We start from the raw sequence: 15,090 nt of genomic DNA, 5'->3' as shown, positions 1-15,090 counted from the left end.
GCATACATTCAGAAAATAGGCATAGGGTTAGTTTTCTTGGCACCCTCCCCCTGCCTCCCTGCCTTTTTTGAATAACAACATCATTTCGGTGTTCCGATTTGGATCTATGCTCCAAAATTTACTGGAGGGCTAAGGAAAAAAAGTGACAGACTGAAAAAGTAATTCAACAGAATTCTTACGTTCTTATATTTTGAGGCACTATGAATAGATCAAGATAAATATGCTGTACAACACATGGTCCTCACTCTCAGATGATTTATAGCCTAGTATGAGACACAAATATAGACATAAATGCATAATGGAAAGCAAAATACTCAAGTGTGATATCAATATAAAAATTCTAGAGGCATATAGAGGTAGGAAGGGTGAAGAGCAGAGAATTGGTAGTATGAAGGGCAAATTTTTAAAAAAATAAATGAGGCATTTTCTACAAAAGTTAAGATTTTCCCCAAATGTGGTAGTTCCTCATTGACTTTATTCTACATATATTATTGTACAATGATAATTATTTTGTCGCAGTCACAGTGCTGGATTATAAGGGTTCAAAGAGAAAGATTACATCCTCCTGCAAATAATTTGTAGTCCAATGGCTGGGTGTTGTGGTGCATTCCTGTAATCCCAGCACTTAGGGAGGCCAAGACATGTGGATCACCTGAGGCCAGGAGTTAGAGACCAGCCCAGCCAACATGGTGAAACCCCGTCTCTACTTTAAAAAAAAATTAAAAAATACAAAAATTAGCTGGGAGTGGTGACACATGTCTGTAATCTCAGCTACTCGGGAGGCTGAGGCACTAGAATCGCTTAATCCTGAGAGGCAGAGGTTGCAGTGAGCCGGGATTGTACCACTGCACTCCAGCCTAGGTGATAGAGTGAGACCCTGTCTCAAAAAAAAAAAAAAGATTTTGCAGTTCAGTTTAGGGTTACAGATGTTAATAAGTAGCTACAATGAAGAAACTACAATAGAAATATATAGAAAGTATGGTGAGAACTCAGAAGTTATTTTTTAATTGATAAATAAGATTGTATTTATCATGTACAGCATGATGTTTTGAAGTATAAATACATTGCAGAATGACCAAATTTAGCTGATAAACATGCGTTACCTCACATGGTTATCATTTTTGTGATAAGAACACTTACCCACTTTCTTGACGTTTTTCAAGAATACAATGTATTGTGATTAATTATAGTCACCATGATCTCTCAGAAGCTGTTTTTAAATAATGTTTCTCCCTAAAATTGGGTTTTAAAATTTTGTGTTAAACATGAAAGGATGAAGCAGTTTTAGATCCTTGATTTTTAACTGTTTACTATTTTTGGCTGATAAAGAACCCTTGAATCAGATGCTACAAGTTTATGTTTGGTCTTTGAGAGATTGACCTGCTTTTCTTAATGATGTCATTTCATTGATTATTTTGTTGTACTTTTTATTAAGGCAAAATAGTAATTTGTTTAGCTGATCACCTTTATTTGTATAATTTATTTGAATTCTTTTTGTTGCCATCATTTATTGGGTCTGATCATGTTGTAATAGAAGAACAAGATACTTTTTGAGGATTTTCTCATCTACGAAATGAGACTTGTTATGAGAATCAAATGAGAAAATGTGAAATCCACCTTTATGTATAAACATCTTGTGTGTATTAAACAGAGTTGATTGAACTAAGAATAGGGTGGATTGGTGTTTAATTTAGAAAAAAATTCAGGGCAGCTTTAGACCAGACAGACACACATACTGTGTTACTTTGGGAAAGTGTTGGTGGTAGGCCATTTTCAGTAATGAGTCGCTTATGAAATAGATAACTTTTTAATCATCTGGAACTGTTCGCGCGTGTGTGTGTGTGTGTGTGTGTGTGTAAAACTTAAATCTTGATATTAATCTTTTATGTTAAATCATGAGAATGACAGATGACTTTGGGACTTTCTAACAGTTTTTTTTCTTTCCGCAAGAGAATAATATAATTGAAATTCTTGCATCGGCTGTCGAGTTACAAGAAATGTTTTGTAAGCTTTATTATTAACCAGACACACCTTAAGCTTGGTAGTTGGACAACGTAACATCTGAAGTGTAAGCTTTCTCTGGAACATTTTGAAAAGTGAACACAAACCAAGACTGCAGCAAAATAAGGATCAGGAAAATTTCTACTATGGAATGTGGAGGGAAATAATACGTGAAAAAGTAAATTCTTTTCATTGGCTTCTAAAGCTTTGCATTTCTCCCTAGCTTGTAGGGCCTTTTACTTTCTTTTGATGGGATCCTTGCTACTACTACCCAGTGGAAGTCTTCAAGCACAAATCTGTGGTGGTATTGTTCTTTCAGCAGTTCAGTGGAAGTTCCAGGCAAGCTCCTACTTCAAGCAAAACCATTTTTCTTTTTTTCTAAACCTTAAGAAGGCTGTTTTAGTTCAATATTTTAAATGATACTGTAACCCAGGGATTGCTATTCTAGTTGAAACTCATAATTTCATTTTGAATGCTGCTCAGGCTGATCTTGAACTCCTTGTCTCAAGTGATCCTCCTGACTTGGTCTCTCCCGAAGCACTGGGATTACAGGTGTGAGCCACTGTTAATTCCTCTTTGAAACTGTGGCTTTCCTTATCTTCATGAGATTAATCATGCATTTATGACTGCTTCAAATTCTCTGAGCCTGTTATTACCTCCATGCTATCTTAAAGTCTTTTAGCTGCATTCTTCTGAGTTCTATTCTTTAATTTCCAGCCATCTTTAGAACATTTCCATTTAATTGTATTAGCCGGTTTCCCAAATTTCCCATTTTGTTAGTAGCATTACTAGTCTTCTGAACTTAAAACCCTAGAGTCATCCTGAAAGTTCTTTATCCCTTTTACCAAGTCTGTTGTAAAGTCATACATCTTACTGTGCAGTCTTTTTCATTTGTTAGGCCTTACACATTTTTACTGTCCCCTTTTTCTAGTGAATTTCAACTTGTATGTAAATTATTTCAATAGCCTTTCAATTGGATCTCCTTTATCTAGGTTTTCCCTCTAATCCATCTCGTACAAGGTAACCAGATTAGTTTAACTAAAATAGCATTTGTTGTGCTGTCTTTGTGCCAAAGATCACACAGTTTTCCTCCATTACTACTAAAATCACATTCAGGTCTGGGTACTGGAAAGGGCTCATTTTACCAATCCACTTGATCTCCCACTGCTTTTTCAGACCATCTCCTTCTGTAAGGAGGTACTGTGCAGTCCTCTGCACATACCATGTCTGTGCTTTTCTCTTTATCTTTGTAAATGATCTGTACCATAGTGGTGGTTTCACTGCCTCGTAGTCTATCCATATCTGTTGGGAATTGTTCTGAAAGCTTCCCTGATTTTCCAAGACTGTGTCAGCTTCTTGTTTCTTAACAACAACAAAAGTTTCCTTGTAGGTATTTTTCATCTTTTCTCAACTAGGTTGTAAACTCTTTGAAAACAGAGTCTACCTATTTTACTTTTGTATTTGTGCTTTGCAGTTTTGGGGTAGATATAGTAAACATTGTTTATTAAATAAGAAACTCAATTAGTGTCTTAATACGGTAGAGACGTATATTCCAAGTTGGCTTTAACTTTTGAAATGTTTCTTTCAGCTGCTAATTTATTAAATTCAATTGAAATCAGTAGGTTGGCGTTCACTTTTATTCCATAAATTTGGTCATTTTGATAAATTTATCGTATATCGGAAAATCGTTGCTTCCTAGATTTAAAAGTTTCTTAAAATGTTTATACTTTGAATGTGATTCCAAGAAACTAGTCAAAATGTGAATCTGTGTTTCTGGAAACAACCAACCAGTAATTTTCACCTCTTTGTTTGCCAGATAAAAGCATTTGCAAGTCAACGTAGACTTCCTTTTAAGATGTTGGAAGAGTGATCTCTTATTTTAATTCAGATGAGAAAACATTCAGTAATGTGATTATAACTACAATACTTCACGGTTCAAGAAGGACTCTTAGATCTGAAGGTCTGAAGTCAACTGAAAGGCTGTTATGTAAGATAAACCAGAAAGATCTTCATTTTCAATTTGGAGTAGCTGTGTACAAATAAGCTGTATGAAGAGTCTCTACTTTAGGCCGATTGTGGCGGCTCACACTCATAGTCTGAGTGCTTTGAGAGGCTGAAGTGAGAGGCTAGGAGTTCAAAAACAGCCTGGGCAACATATCGAGAACCTGTCTCTACCAAAAAAAAAAAAAAAAAATTAGCCAGATATGGTGGCACATGCCTGTAGTCTTAGCTACTCAGGAGGCTGAGGCAAGAGGATCCCTTAAGCCCAGGAGTTGAAGGTTACAGCGAACTATGATGAACCACTGTACTCCACCCTGGGCGACAGAGCAAGACCTTGTCTCTAAAAAATAATTTAAAAATTAAAAGAGTCTCTACGTCAAGCTTGAGGACTATTTTGTAGGTTTGGTGGTTTGGGATAAAAACAAAAGGGAGTTTCTTGTGTAGAGGTGCCAAAATCGAGGTGATATTACAAAGTTGCTTTTGAGTATTTTCATTTTCTGTTTTGAATTTGCACTCATGGAAAGCTAACAGCGCTACTTGCCTACTGTTAATGTGTCCTGAGCCACTATCAGAAACAGAGTCCTAGGCTGGAAAGACTCAAAGAGCAGATGAATAAGGGATTTTATATATATCATAATCAGAGACTACCTGGATGAAAAGTTAGCTGCAAGCAGTATTGTATATGTGCTGTTTTTAAGAAAATGTTCAAGAATTGGTCCATAATAGACTGCTAGTAAAGATGATCTTTCAGTTGTCTTTGGAGAAGTAGGCACCTTCAAAGTACTCTTGAATATGACTGGAGTGAAAATAATAACTTCATTCTTTATTTCCAAACAAGTTAAACCATCATCAAGAGATAAATACCATGTATCTTAATTTAATTTTAAGCATTTTTTAATTTTGTTTTCCGTCATTTCTTACGTTATATGGAACCTTCTGCTTGGTTTTCTTCTACTCTTCTGCTTAAATACTACTTTGGAGTTTCCTTTTTTTTTTTTTTTTTTTTTTTTTGAGACGGAGTCTTGCTGTGTTGCCTAGCCTGGAGTACAGTGGTACAATCTCGGCTCACTGCAGCCTCCACCTCCCGGGCTCAAGCGATTCTCCTGCCTCAGCTTCCTGAGTAGCTGGGATTACAGGCACATGCCATAACGCCTGGCTAATTTTTGTATTTTTAGTAGAGACAAGGTTTCACCATGTTGGTCAGGCTGGTCTCAAACTCCTGACCTCATGATCCACCCACCTCGGCCTCCCAAAGTGCCGGGATTACAGGCGTGAGCCACCGTGCCCAGCCTGGAGTTTCATTTCTTTTTTTGACATTTTGTTGTTATGGGATCCCCTTTAAAAATCTTTGCAGGGTATTGAATATTTTCTATATTTCCCCTGTATTTTTTTAAATTAAAAAAAAAAGTATCTTTTTAAGAAGTTTTTTAATTCCTTTCTTCAGAACCAGAAGACAAAAAAGACTACTTCGTTGCCCTTTTGTTCTCGTTGACCTATTGAGTACGCAAGTCAGGGGTAAGAAATCTGTCTTTTTTTGTGAATCAGAGCACCATTGATTCACACACAAAAATCAGTCAAGAGCTACCTGTAGGTTAAATTAATGAGTTTATTGTATGACATGTGTTATAGTTGGAAAAGAAGGAAAACGATAGGATTAGGAAAGATAAAGTAATTCAGGCTTAGGCTCACTTCAAAGTGTGTGTTTTTTGTTTTTTTGGTTTTTTGCTGTTTTTATCTAAGTTTTTAGTGGTGAGATACCTTCATGACAAGAGACTGTTACTTTCATTTTTGCCAAGTCAGAAACATAATTTGAAAGATAACAGCTATGTTATTCCTAATCTTAAGTGTGATTCTTGGAAACTATTTGTTTCATTGTTCTGAATCCCTCGCTGCTCCCTTTCTTCCCCAAATACAATTCAGTTTTCTGATCCAGCTTGGTTTTATTTGCAACCAAACAAAACAATGGCAACATTTTTTTAAACCCTATGAAATTTATTATTATTATTATTATTATTATTATTTTGAGATGGAGTCTTGCTCTGTCACCCAGGCTGGAGTGCAATGGCGCGATCTTGACTTACTGCAGCCTCTGCCTCCCAGGTTCAAGTGATTCTCCTGCCTCAGCCTCCCGAGTAGCTGGGATTACAGGTGAGCGCCACCACACCTGGCTAACTTTTGTGTTTTTAGTAGAAACGAGGTTTCACCATGTTGACTAGGCTGGTCTTGAACTCCTGACCTCAAGTGATCCGCCCACCTCAGCCTCCCAAAGTGCTTGGATTACAGGCCTGAGCCACTGTACCCAGCTCTACAAAATATTTTTTATGAATAAAGTTCAGAATTTACTAAGAATGAATATATCTGATTTTAAGTTTATAGTAGAGTTTAAAATATAGGACCTGTATTTTCAAGATAAGTTTTCAGATTGGATTTAGTAACCTGATCATCTCTTCATGATTGTATGCCTTTTTCCAAGGGCTATAAACAAGTATGCCTTGGGCCTTGTTTGAGAAGCATAACGTTCTTGAACCTAAAGGACGCTTCAGACGAGAGCATAGTAAAATGAGTTTAGAATGAGATTCTATTCTATCTTCATAACAGGGCATATATCTTCTAGCAACACATTCTAATATCATTATCAGAAATAATGTCTTATATCTAAGTATCTTTTTCTTCTCTTTGTTGTTCCCTTCTAACTCAAATGGTGGAATAATCAATCCGCTTTCTTATTGGGGCATATATTTTAAAATAAACTGTTTAATGAAGCTTGTCTGAGTTATTTAGATCATTGGGAGGTGGTGTTTTATATCTTCCAAAGATCACACTCATTTTCCTGTATTGTACCAGGTGACTAGAAGCTTAAGAGCATCATGGCATCTGTCTTGACGATAGATTTTGGAAGAGTTCAGAAGACAGTCTATTCTTTTTCAGATTGAATTTTCAAGCTTTGTTTTTTTTCTTGAAGTTACTTCTACATATTAATCAGTGAGGAAAATTTCCTAACAAAGCTTATTATGTAGCATGAAGTAGAAGATTCAACATCTTGTCTGCCTTTCTCTGTGTTCCCACAAGTGTGTGTTTATCTACAGTACTTGGCACAAGCACACAGAGTGTCTTATTATGTATTCTTTAGTTTTATTTAGGAAGTACTGGCATATTTAACTGTAGTAGTGTCTACTGTATATAGTAAATGAAACTTCTTTGGAGACTGAGTCTTTTAATTATACTCCCTACTTTGAAGAGAAGGAGAGAATTTTTCATTAAAATTAGAAAGTTAAATGGGTATTAAGTTGATGCTGAATTGCAACGCCAGATTCTAGAGTCTATGTCGGCTCCATTTCCAGTCTAGCAGCTGTTAGTAAAAGACACTTGGAATCCATTTTCCCCCATCCAGATTATTAATATTAAATAAGACCAACAGCAAGGATTTAGTGATTAAAAATACTATGTACTTTGTTCCACTGCCTTTCAACGAGAATCAACATGTAAAGTTGAAACTTCCTGACCAGAATTTGGAAGACTATGATGTAATTCCCTGGGCCTTGATTCCAGAAGAAGGAGCTCTCTCTGAATATGGGTTTACTAGTTGGTGGCAAATTCATGAGTCACCAGCTATTAGGCCTTTATGTCCAGATATTATCCTAATTTATGGAGTAAGGTCCCTGAGTTCTCCTCTTTCCTTCCACAGGGCAAGCAGGAGGACTTCAAGACGACAGTTCTGGAGGGTATGGAGACGGCCAAGCATCAGGTGAGGGTGGCATTAGATGCTTGCCACTTAGTAGCAAGAGCCGCCAAGTAGGAATTGATGCTTGCAAGTGTTTTTGGCTGTGGTATCCACATTTTAGCCAGAAGCGCAGGTGAAATTTAACCCACAGGACATAGTAGTCTAGTAGTAGAGAGTGTAGCCAGAACAAAGGCAAGCAAAACCTTTTGAAGTCCTCAGGCCGATCTCAGCCCTCCACTCTTTGTGTTTTCGAGGAGATGGCGGGTACTTTTCTCCCCAGCAGGCTTTATGTTAATAGTAAACATGATATAAAACATAGACTTAGGAATCATGGGGCCCTTAAGAGAAATACAGCAGTACACACAGAGAGGAAAAGCTGCAGGCTCAAAAGTCTAAAAACACAAAGGACTGAGAGGCATTCTAGGACTAGTCAGAGGAACTACGTGGGCAAGTGACATCTTTTTAAAATGGTTTTTACATGGTATTGGGTACCTTTTTTCAGTTAACATTACATAGTTAATCATTCTTCAGTTTAAACATTTTGTTTCTCCTGTGAAAAATGTCTTTTGAAAAGTCTGTTTGAAATACTTTTTCTGTTCAGACCAAACAGTATGAGATTTTTACTTCTAGGAAAAAGTAAAGAATTTATAGGGGCCACCATCTGGAACAGTTAAAATTTATCCCAGCAATCCAAAATAACATATCTGGATTTCATCCTTTGTCTCTTGAAGGATGTTTTTGTTCCAGTTGCTCAAAACTGGTTCATAGATACATTTTGATAGAATTGGAATAGGCACTACTTCACTTCTGGAGGTTGTTACTTTTCAACTGTCTTAAGTCTACTTTAAAATTATTTGTCTTGCAGTTTGCATATAACAGGTCCTGGAATTATTTGTATTTTACTCTCTCGAATTAAAGGTAGTTCATTGTTAATACAGCAATTAGTAGTTAGGGGATCCAGAATGTTAGGCGAAGACTTTTAAAAATGTTGTCCCAAGGATTTCTGGTTGATAATCAGTACATGGTTATCTCAGCAGAATTAAACCCCGTTCAGAGTCTATATCTGTGGCATATAAACCTTCAAGAATGCTTTTCATCAAATGACGCACAATTAGATCTTCCATGGAACTGTTGAAGATCAGGGATGGCCTTTAGAGTCTTAATCTTGAAGAAAGAGATTGAGTTTTCTTCTTTTTTGTTTCTGTTTGTGTGTGTGTGTGTGTGTGTGTGTGTGACTGTTTGCTCTTTTGCATAAGTAAACAATATCATATATTGCTGAAAGTGAAAGCAGACTTTCATATAAAACAGTGGTGCTGCTGATTACTGTTAGTAGAACATGAATTTTGAGTGTTTCCAGGAATGATGATGACTGCTCTAAACCCTTCAATATCTCTCTTTGGGTATGTCATGTTCGGAAGTATGCATTTGTGAAATGATCAATCAGGGTTAGAAATGTACTTGTAAGAGATCAACATTCTTCTCTTAATGAAGCCAGATGACCCTCATGGGTATCTTGGTGCCAGGATCATATCTTGACTTCTTAAAATCCACCTCAAGTTGGTATACACATCCTAAATCTTAGAGCTAGAAGAGAACTTGAGGTCATCTTGTCTAACTTCCTGCCTTCAAACAGTATTGTATCTCCCTTATTTTATGGATTAGGATCTGAAACCCAAAGAAGTTAAATAGATTGACCAGCAATACACCAGCAGTTCTGGAGAAGGAGAACCCAGGGATCTTGCTTCTTAGTGCAAAGACTATTCCTTACACCCTTAAAATCCTTTAAAATAGTGTTTGCCCTAGAAATTAAAAAATCTGAAGTATAGGAGGTTGTATAATTCTCTTTTCATTTTCTCTCACCTCCCGCTATTCCTTATTCTTTTTATTTTAAAACTATTCTGGGACTTGATATGATACATCTCTAGTTTTCTCATTTTACGTAAAGTCTTTAATATGTAGATCCCATCAGGCTTTTGTTTTCACGCTAGAAATCTGATTATAGTTATCTACTTGATATAAAAAATCAAAGGCAAGTAACTCTCATGGAGGCCTTCTTTTCTTTGTTAATTTTTAATATCTCTATTACCTTATTGCAGTCAAGATGTTACCTATATCTTACCAGAATCAGGAGGAAATGATTTAATGGAATAGAGGACCTGTCGTCTCACCTGCCTCTCCCGCTTTTTCTCCTTCTAATTAACCTACTTCAAAAGGTCTAAATTATTCCTTCAAATATTTAACTACATTTACTATGTATTCAGAGAAAGTATAAACCAGTCAGACCGTTAGAAAGGGCAGTTCTTCTTTAGAGTGACTGCATTCTGGATGGTGATGCTGGAATTTCCTGTATAAACGTGGTGAGCAGGAAGGAACTGAACAGAAGGTAAGACTGGTATTTAGGCAACCTTGGCGCTTTATAATAATTTTTGAATGTTTCAAAGACAACGTTTTGGAAACATTCTAAATTTTCAGAATACCAGATTCCATTACTTAATGGAAAACACAAACACCGAAGTATAAAACTATCAGAGCCAAGTGTAAATTACTTGTGAATTATGTGTACTGTTTGTACTTTTAGGATGTTATTAAAATCATTTGTGTTCTAAAAGATTTTCCCTCTAAAAGAGATAGGTACTCATGAGTTAGATTATCCAAAGTGGTGTCTATTACTTCATTTCGGTACTGTCCTATAAGAAGGATGTTTTAGCTTCTCAACAGTTTAGGTTACAAATTAACATACTTTTTTTTTTTCTTTAAGAAAAAGTTAGCTTTTCATCTTGTAGGCTTTTCACCCTGGTTTTGATAATGGTCTTCATTCCTTAAAATAAGTATCCCTGAACACTAAAGGGAAGGAAATAATTATTGAGAGTTTTTAGAGATCGTTTTTCATTTTTAAAAATGATATCAGAGTATTGAGAATAGCTAGTTTTCTTAGATGCTGTTTAGAAGATAGAGATGGAGAAGAATATTATTCCAAGCATACATTAATGTCACCATGTTTAGTTTCTTTAAATTCCTTTGTTTAAACTTCTGATGTTTGATTTAAAAATACTTTGAAACTGCTGGATGACATATAAATAACATTTCTTAATCATTACATGTTCTCAAAAATTCCCCAAAGTAGCCAACTACATTAGAGTGATTTTTGATGAGAACATCTGAGGCCAGGCGCATTGGCTCATTCCTGTAATCCCAGCACTTTGGGAGGCCGAGATGGTGTATTGCTTGAGCTCAAGAGTTTGAGACCAGCCTGGGCAACATGGTGAAACACCATCTCCACAAAATATTAAAAAAATTAGACATAATGGCTTGCACCTGTAGTCCCAGCTACTTGGGAGGCCGAGGCAGCCCAGCTACTTGAGCTCAGGAGGCGGAGGTTGCAGTGTGAGATTGCGCCTCTGCACTCCAGGAGCCTGGACAACAGAGGGAGACCCTGTCCTTCCCCTTGCCAGAAAAAAAGAACATCTGTAGTGAGGAGGCCAATGTATTATAAAATTTGGTATTGTATCCTACATGATTTTTCTGTCATTGAAAAATAATATTTTGCAGTACGATGTTCAATGACTACTTATTAAATGTGTAGAAGATAATATATCTAAGAAAGAAAACTACCATTTTTGGCAGGGAGACATGGAATTTAATAGAGATCATTTTCATGTTAATAGTATATACTTATGAATTATACCAAGAAGTAGCCTGTTTAGAGATACTTGGTTTAGATACTCAGAATTAATGTAGATAAGTTCCTTATAATGTGAGATATTTTTAGTCTTGGTTTTTTGTTTTGTTTTCAATTTTTATTTATTTTGATTTGGGAATTGGGGCTGGGGACATCAAAGCCATGTAGTATAGAAAATTTCACATTACTGAAATAAACTGTATCCACAATAGTAAGCATTTCTTCTTTTCTTGCCTTAGTTTCATGCTCCACCTACAATATGGCTTTTACTGTTTTTTCTTTTTTTTGGCCCAAGGAATAAATTGTCCTGACAGTCTTTAATTTTAGCTATGGATTAATTAGATGTAAGGATTGTTGATTTGATTTAGTAATGTGAGACACAGTGTTTATGCCCTCATTATCTACAGTAAATGGATAGCTTTTCCTCCTTGTCTCTAAGAACAGTATTTCTTAATGTGTGGCCCATAATTAGCATTAGACATTTTTGCTTGACCACTTGTTAAACATGATTTTTTTCTAGGTAGTGTTTGCCACATGAATGTCTTGTGGAAACAGACTCCTTAATAGCGTAGCTATAATTTTCTAAGTTACATCTTTACCTGCCTTGTTTTTTTAATTCTCCTAATCTTACTAATACCTTAGCATTAGTTTTGCTTCCATTGTCAGTGCTTCCAACTTCTTGTTTTATGTGCTTTAAAATAATTATATATAGCTGAGCAGGGTGGCTCACTCCTGTAATCCCAGCACTTTGGGAGGCTGAGGTGGGTGGATCACTTGAGGCCAAGAGTTCCAGACTAGCCTAGCCAACATGGGGAAACCCTATCTCTACAAAGAATACAAAAAAAATTAGCCAGGGATGGTTGTGCATTCCTGTAGTCCCAGCTACTTGGGAGGCTGAGGCAAGAGAATTGCTTGACCCCAGAAGGCAGAGGTTACAGTGAGCTGAGATCACGCCATTGCGCGCCAGCCTGGGTGACAGAGTGAGACCCCCCCTAAAAAAAAAAAAAAAAAAAAAAAAAGATTATATATGGATATCTGGTGCCTATTTTGTTACTTATATATAATTACTTAAATGGTATGGAATTTTGAAACTCTTTAAATTTAGTCGATAGTTTTATAAACTGGTGTGATAAGTGCATCTATAAGGTGATCTTATAAATACATTTGCATTTGTTGTGCTTGTGTTTTTAAGATCACCTTATAAAGGTGTACTTATCCACCAATTTATAAAACTATCAAGACAATACCCAGTTAATTAAGAGTTTGAAAATAACATATTTTTTGGGAGGTTGAGGCGGGTGGATCACCTGAGGTCAGGAGTTCAAGTCAAGCCTGACCAACGATAGTGAAACCCTGTCTGTACTAAAAATACAAAAAATTAGCTGGGCATGGTGGCATGTGCCTGTAATCCCAGCTACTTGGGAGGCTGAGGCAGGAGAATCGCTTGAACCCAGGAGGCGGAGGTTGTAGTGAGCCAAGATCTCACCACTACACTCCAGCCTGGGCAATAAGAGCAAAACTTCGTTTCAAAAAGAATGAAAATAACATATTTTACTTGCAGTGTATAGTGTATGTATACACTATATGTATATGTGTTATAGAGTATACATAGTAATATTTGTAGTATATAGTAAAGCATTTCTAATGTTTCTGCCAGAAAAGGTAAATTGCTTGCTTTCTTCTGTCTTATTGTTGTCTGCTTAATTTCTCTCACTGCTTGCCAGCGTTGAATTATGATTACTAATGGATGATACTGTTGATGAGATTGTGATTTTCTGCTGTTGATTATTAAAGTCATCTTTCTGTTTCATACTGTAATCCTAAAAGAAGGCATGTGATTGTGTTTTTCACTCCATAGCTTCTTTTGCTTTCCTGTTAGTGCATTTTCCTTTATTCTGGTTCTTTAGTTTTAAAATTTACTGTACACCTGTCAGTAGTGCTAATTTTAATTAGATCATCTAATATAATGAAGTTATTTTATGGATGAAGAAACTATTTTAAATGCTTTGTCTCTTAAGGTAGTTGTTTCAGTCAGTAAAGTATAAACTTTGGAATGTTAAGCTCAAACAAGTGGCTAATATCTAAGGAAGTTTCAGCTTTTGAGACGGTTGAAAATTTTTTAAAAAGGTCAGTCTTTGAGTGAGGCAAAGGAATTTGAGCATCATCACTACCCATTTTGTATTCACTTGAACTTTTCCTAGATGTTCTTTGCTTTCTTCGTTAGGTGTGGAGGGTGCAGCTTTCCAGAGCCGACTTCCTCATGACCGGATGACTTCTCAAGAAGCAGCCTGTTTTCCAGATATTATCAGTGGACCACAACAGACCCAGAAGGTTTTTCTGTTCATTAGAAACCGCACAGTAAGTTTCCATGTCAGCTTTTTCACCTGGATTATAAAAAGTACGTATGGCTTTGATAGAGAGTATGGGAAAAATAAAAAGGGAAGGAAGAATTCTATGTTTTTTTGAGACGGAGTCTCACTCTGTCGCCCAGGCTGGAGTGCAGTGGTGCGATCTCGGCTCACTGCAAGCTCCGCCTCCTGGGTTCACGCCATTCTCCTGCCTCAGCCTCCCGAGTAGCCCACCACCTCGCCCGGCTAGTTTTTTTGTCTTTTTTAGTAGAGACGGGGTTTCACCGTGTCAGCCAGGATGGTCTCGATCTCCTGACCTCGTGATCTGCCCGTCTCGGCCTCCCAAAAGTGCTGGGATTACAGGCTTGAGTCACCGTGCCCGGCCGGGAAGGAAGAATTCTAAAATTATCTATAATACTATTACCCAGAGATAACCTTTGTTAATAGTTATTTTTCATTTGGGTATTTTAAAAATGTATATGTAATTTTTGTTTTCATCAAATTGAGATCCTTCTTGGATACATTCTTGTGGATCCCTTTTATACTTCACAACCTCATAAATACACATTAAGAATATTTATTTAGGCCAGGCGTGGAGGCTCACGCCTGTAATCCCAGCACTTAGGGAGGCCGAGGCATGCAGATCACCTGAGGTCAAGGGTTGGAGACCACCCTGACCAACATGGCGAAACCCTGTCTCTACTAAATACAAAAATCATCTGGGCATGGTGGCGGGCACATGTAGTCCCAGCTACTCGGGAGGCTGAGGCAGGAGAATCACTTGAATCCAGGAGGTGGAGGTTGCAGTGAGTCGAGATCATGCCACTGCACTCCAGCCTGGGCGACAGAGTGAGACTCTGTCTCAAAACAAATAAACAAACCCTTTAAAAAGGCATTAAAAAACATTTAAAAAATAATAATAATAATCACTTTGTCCTTCCCTCTCAAGATAAGAGAAATCTTTACTCTTTTCTGCTCATCTTGTTCAACCTCTTCCTCTGGTTGAATGATTTAACTTCAGTGTCTGCATAATATTTTGTCTGACAGTTGGGTTATAATATAACTACTGGACATTTGTTGCCAATTTTGCTTTATTATAATTAACTCTAGACAGTCTTATGCATTCTTGACTCTACCTATTATTTCCTTATTATAGAATTCTAGAAGGAAAACTACCTTGTCAGAGAGTTATGAACACTTTTTAAAAATTTTGTACATATTGCCAAATTTTTTCCCAGAAAGGCTGAACCAGTCAACCCCCCCATTGCCCTGCCCATTTTTATTAAAACAGTCTTAATCTGTGCTCCTATAACTGCCCAAAACCATCTCTTTTCTTTTTC

General features: G+C 36.8%; 1 protein-coding gene across 2 annotated transcripts in view; it reads left to right on the top strand.

Moving 5' to 3' along the window:
• Positions 1-15,090, top strand: part of KDM1A (lysine demethylase 1A) — a 65,014-nt gene that overhangs the window by 17,371 nt on the left and 32,553 nt on the right. Inside the window, exons 3-4 of one of the 2 annotated variants that reach the window (XM_023219706.1) lie at positions 7,688-7,747; positions 13,627-13,760. In XM_023219706.1, the coding sequence (XP_023075474.1) occupies positions 7,688-7,747; positions 13,627-13,760 (194 nt within the window). The remainder of the gene's footprint in view (positions 1-7,687; positions 7,748-13,626; positions 13,761-15,090) is intronic. The other variant, XM_023219708.1, reaches the window with a different exon arrangement.

Source organism: Piliocolobus tephrosceles, chromosome 1, assembly GCF_002776525.5.
Source record: "Piliocolobus tephrosceles isolate RC106 chromosome 1, ASM277652v3, whole genome shotgun sequence".
NCBI classification, from domain to species: Eukaryota; Metazoa; Chordata; class Mammalia; order Primates; family Cercopithecidae; genus Piliocolobus; species Piliocolobus tephrosceles.
Note: the sequence above shows the minus strand (reverse complement) of the source record. Positions and strands in the feature narration are given on the sequence as shown.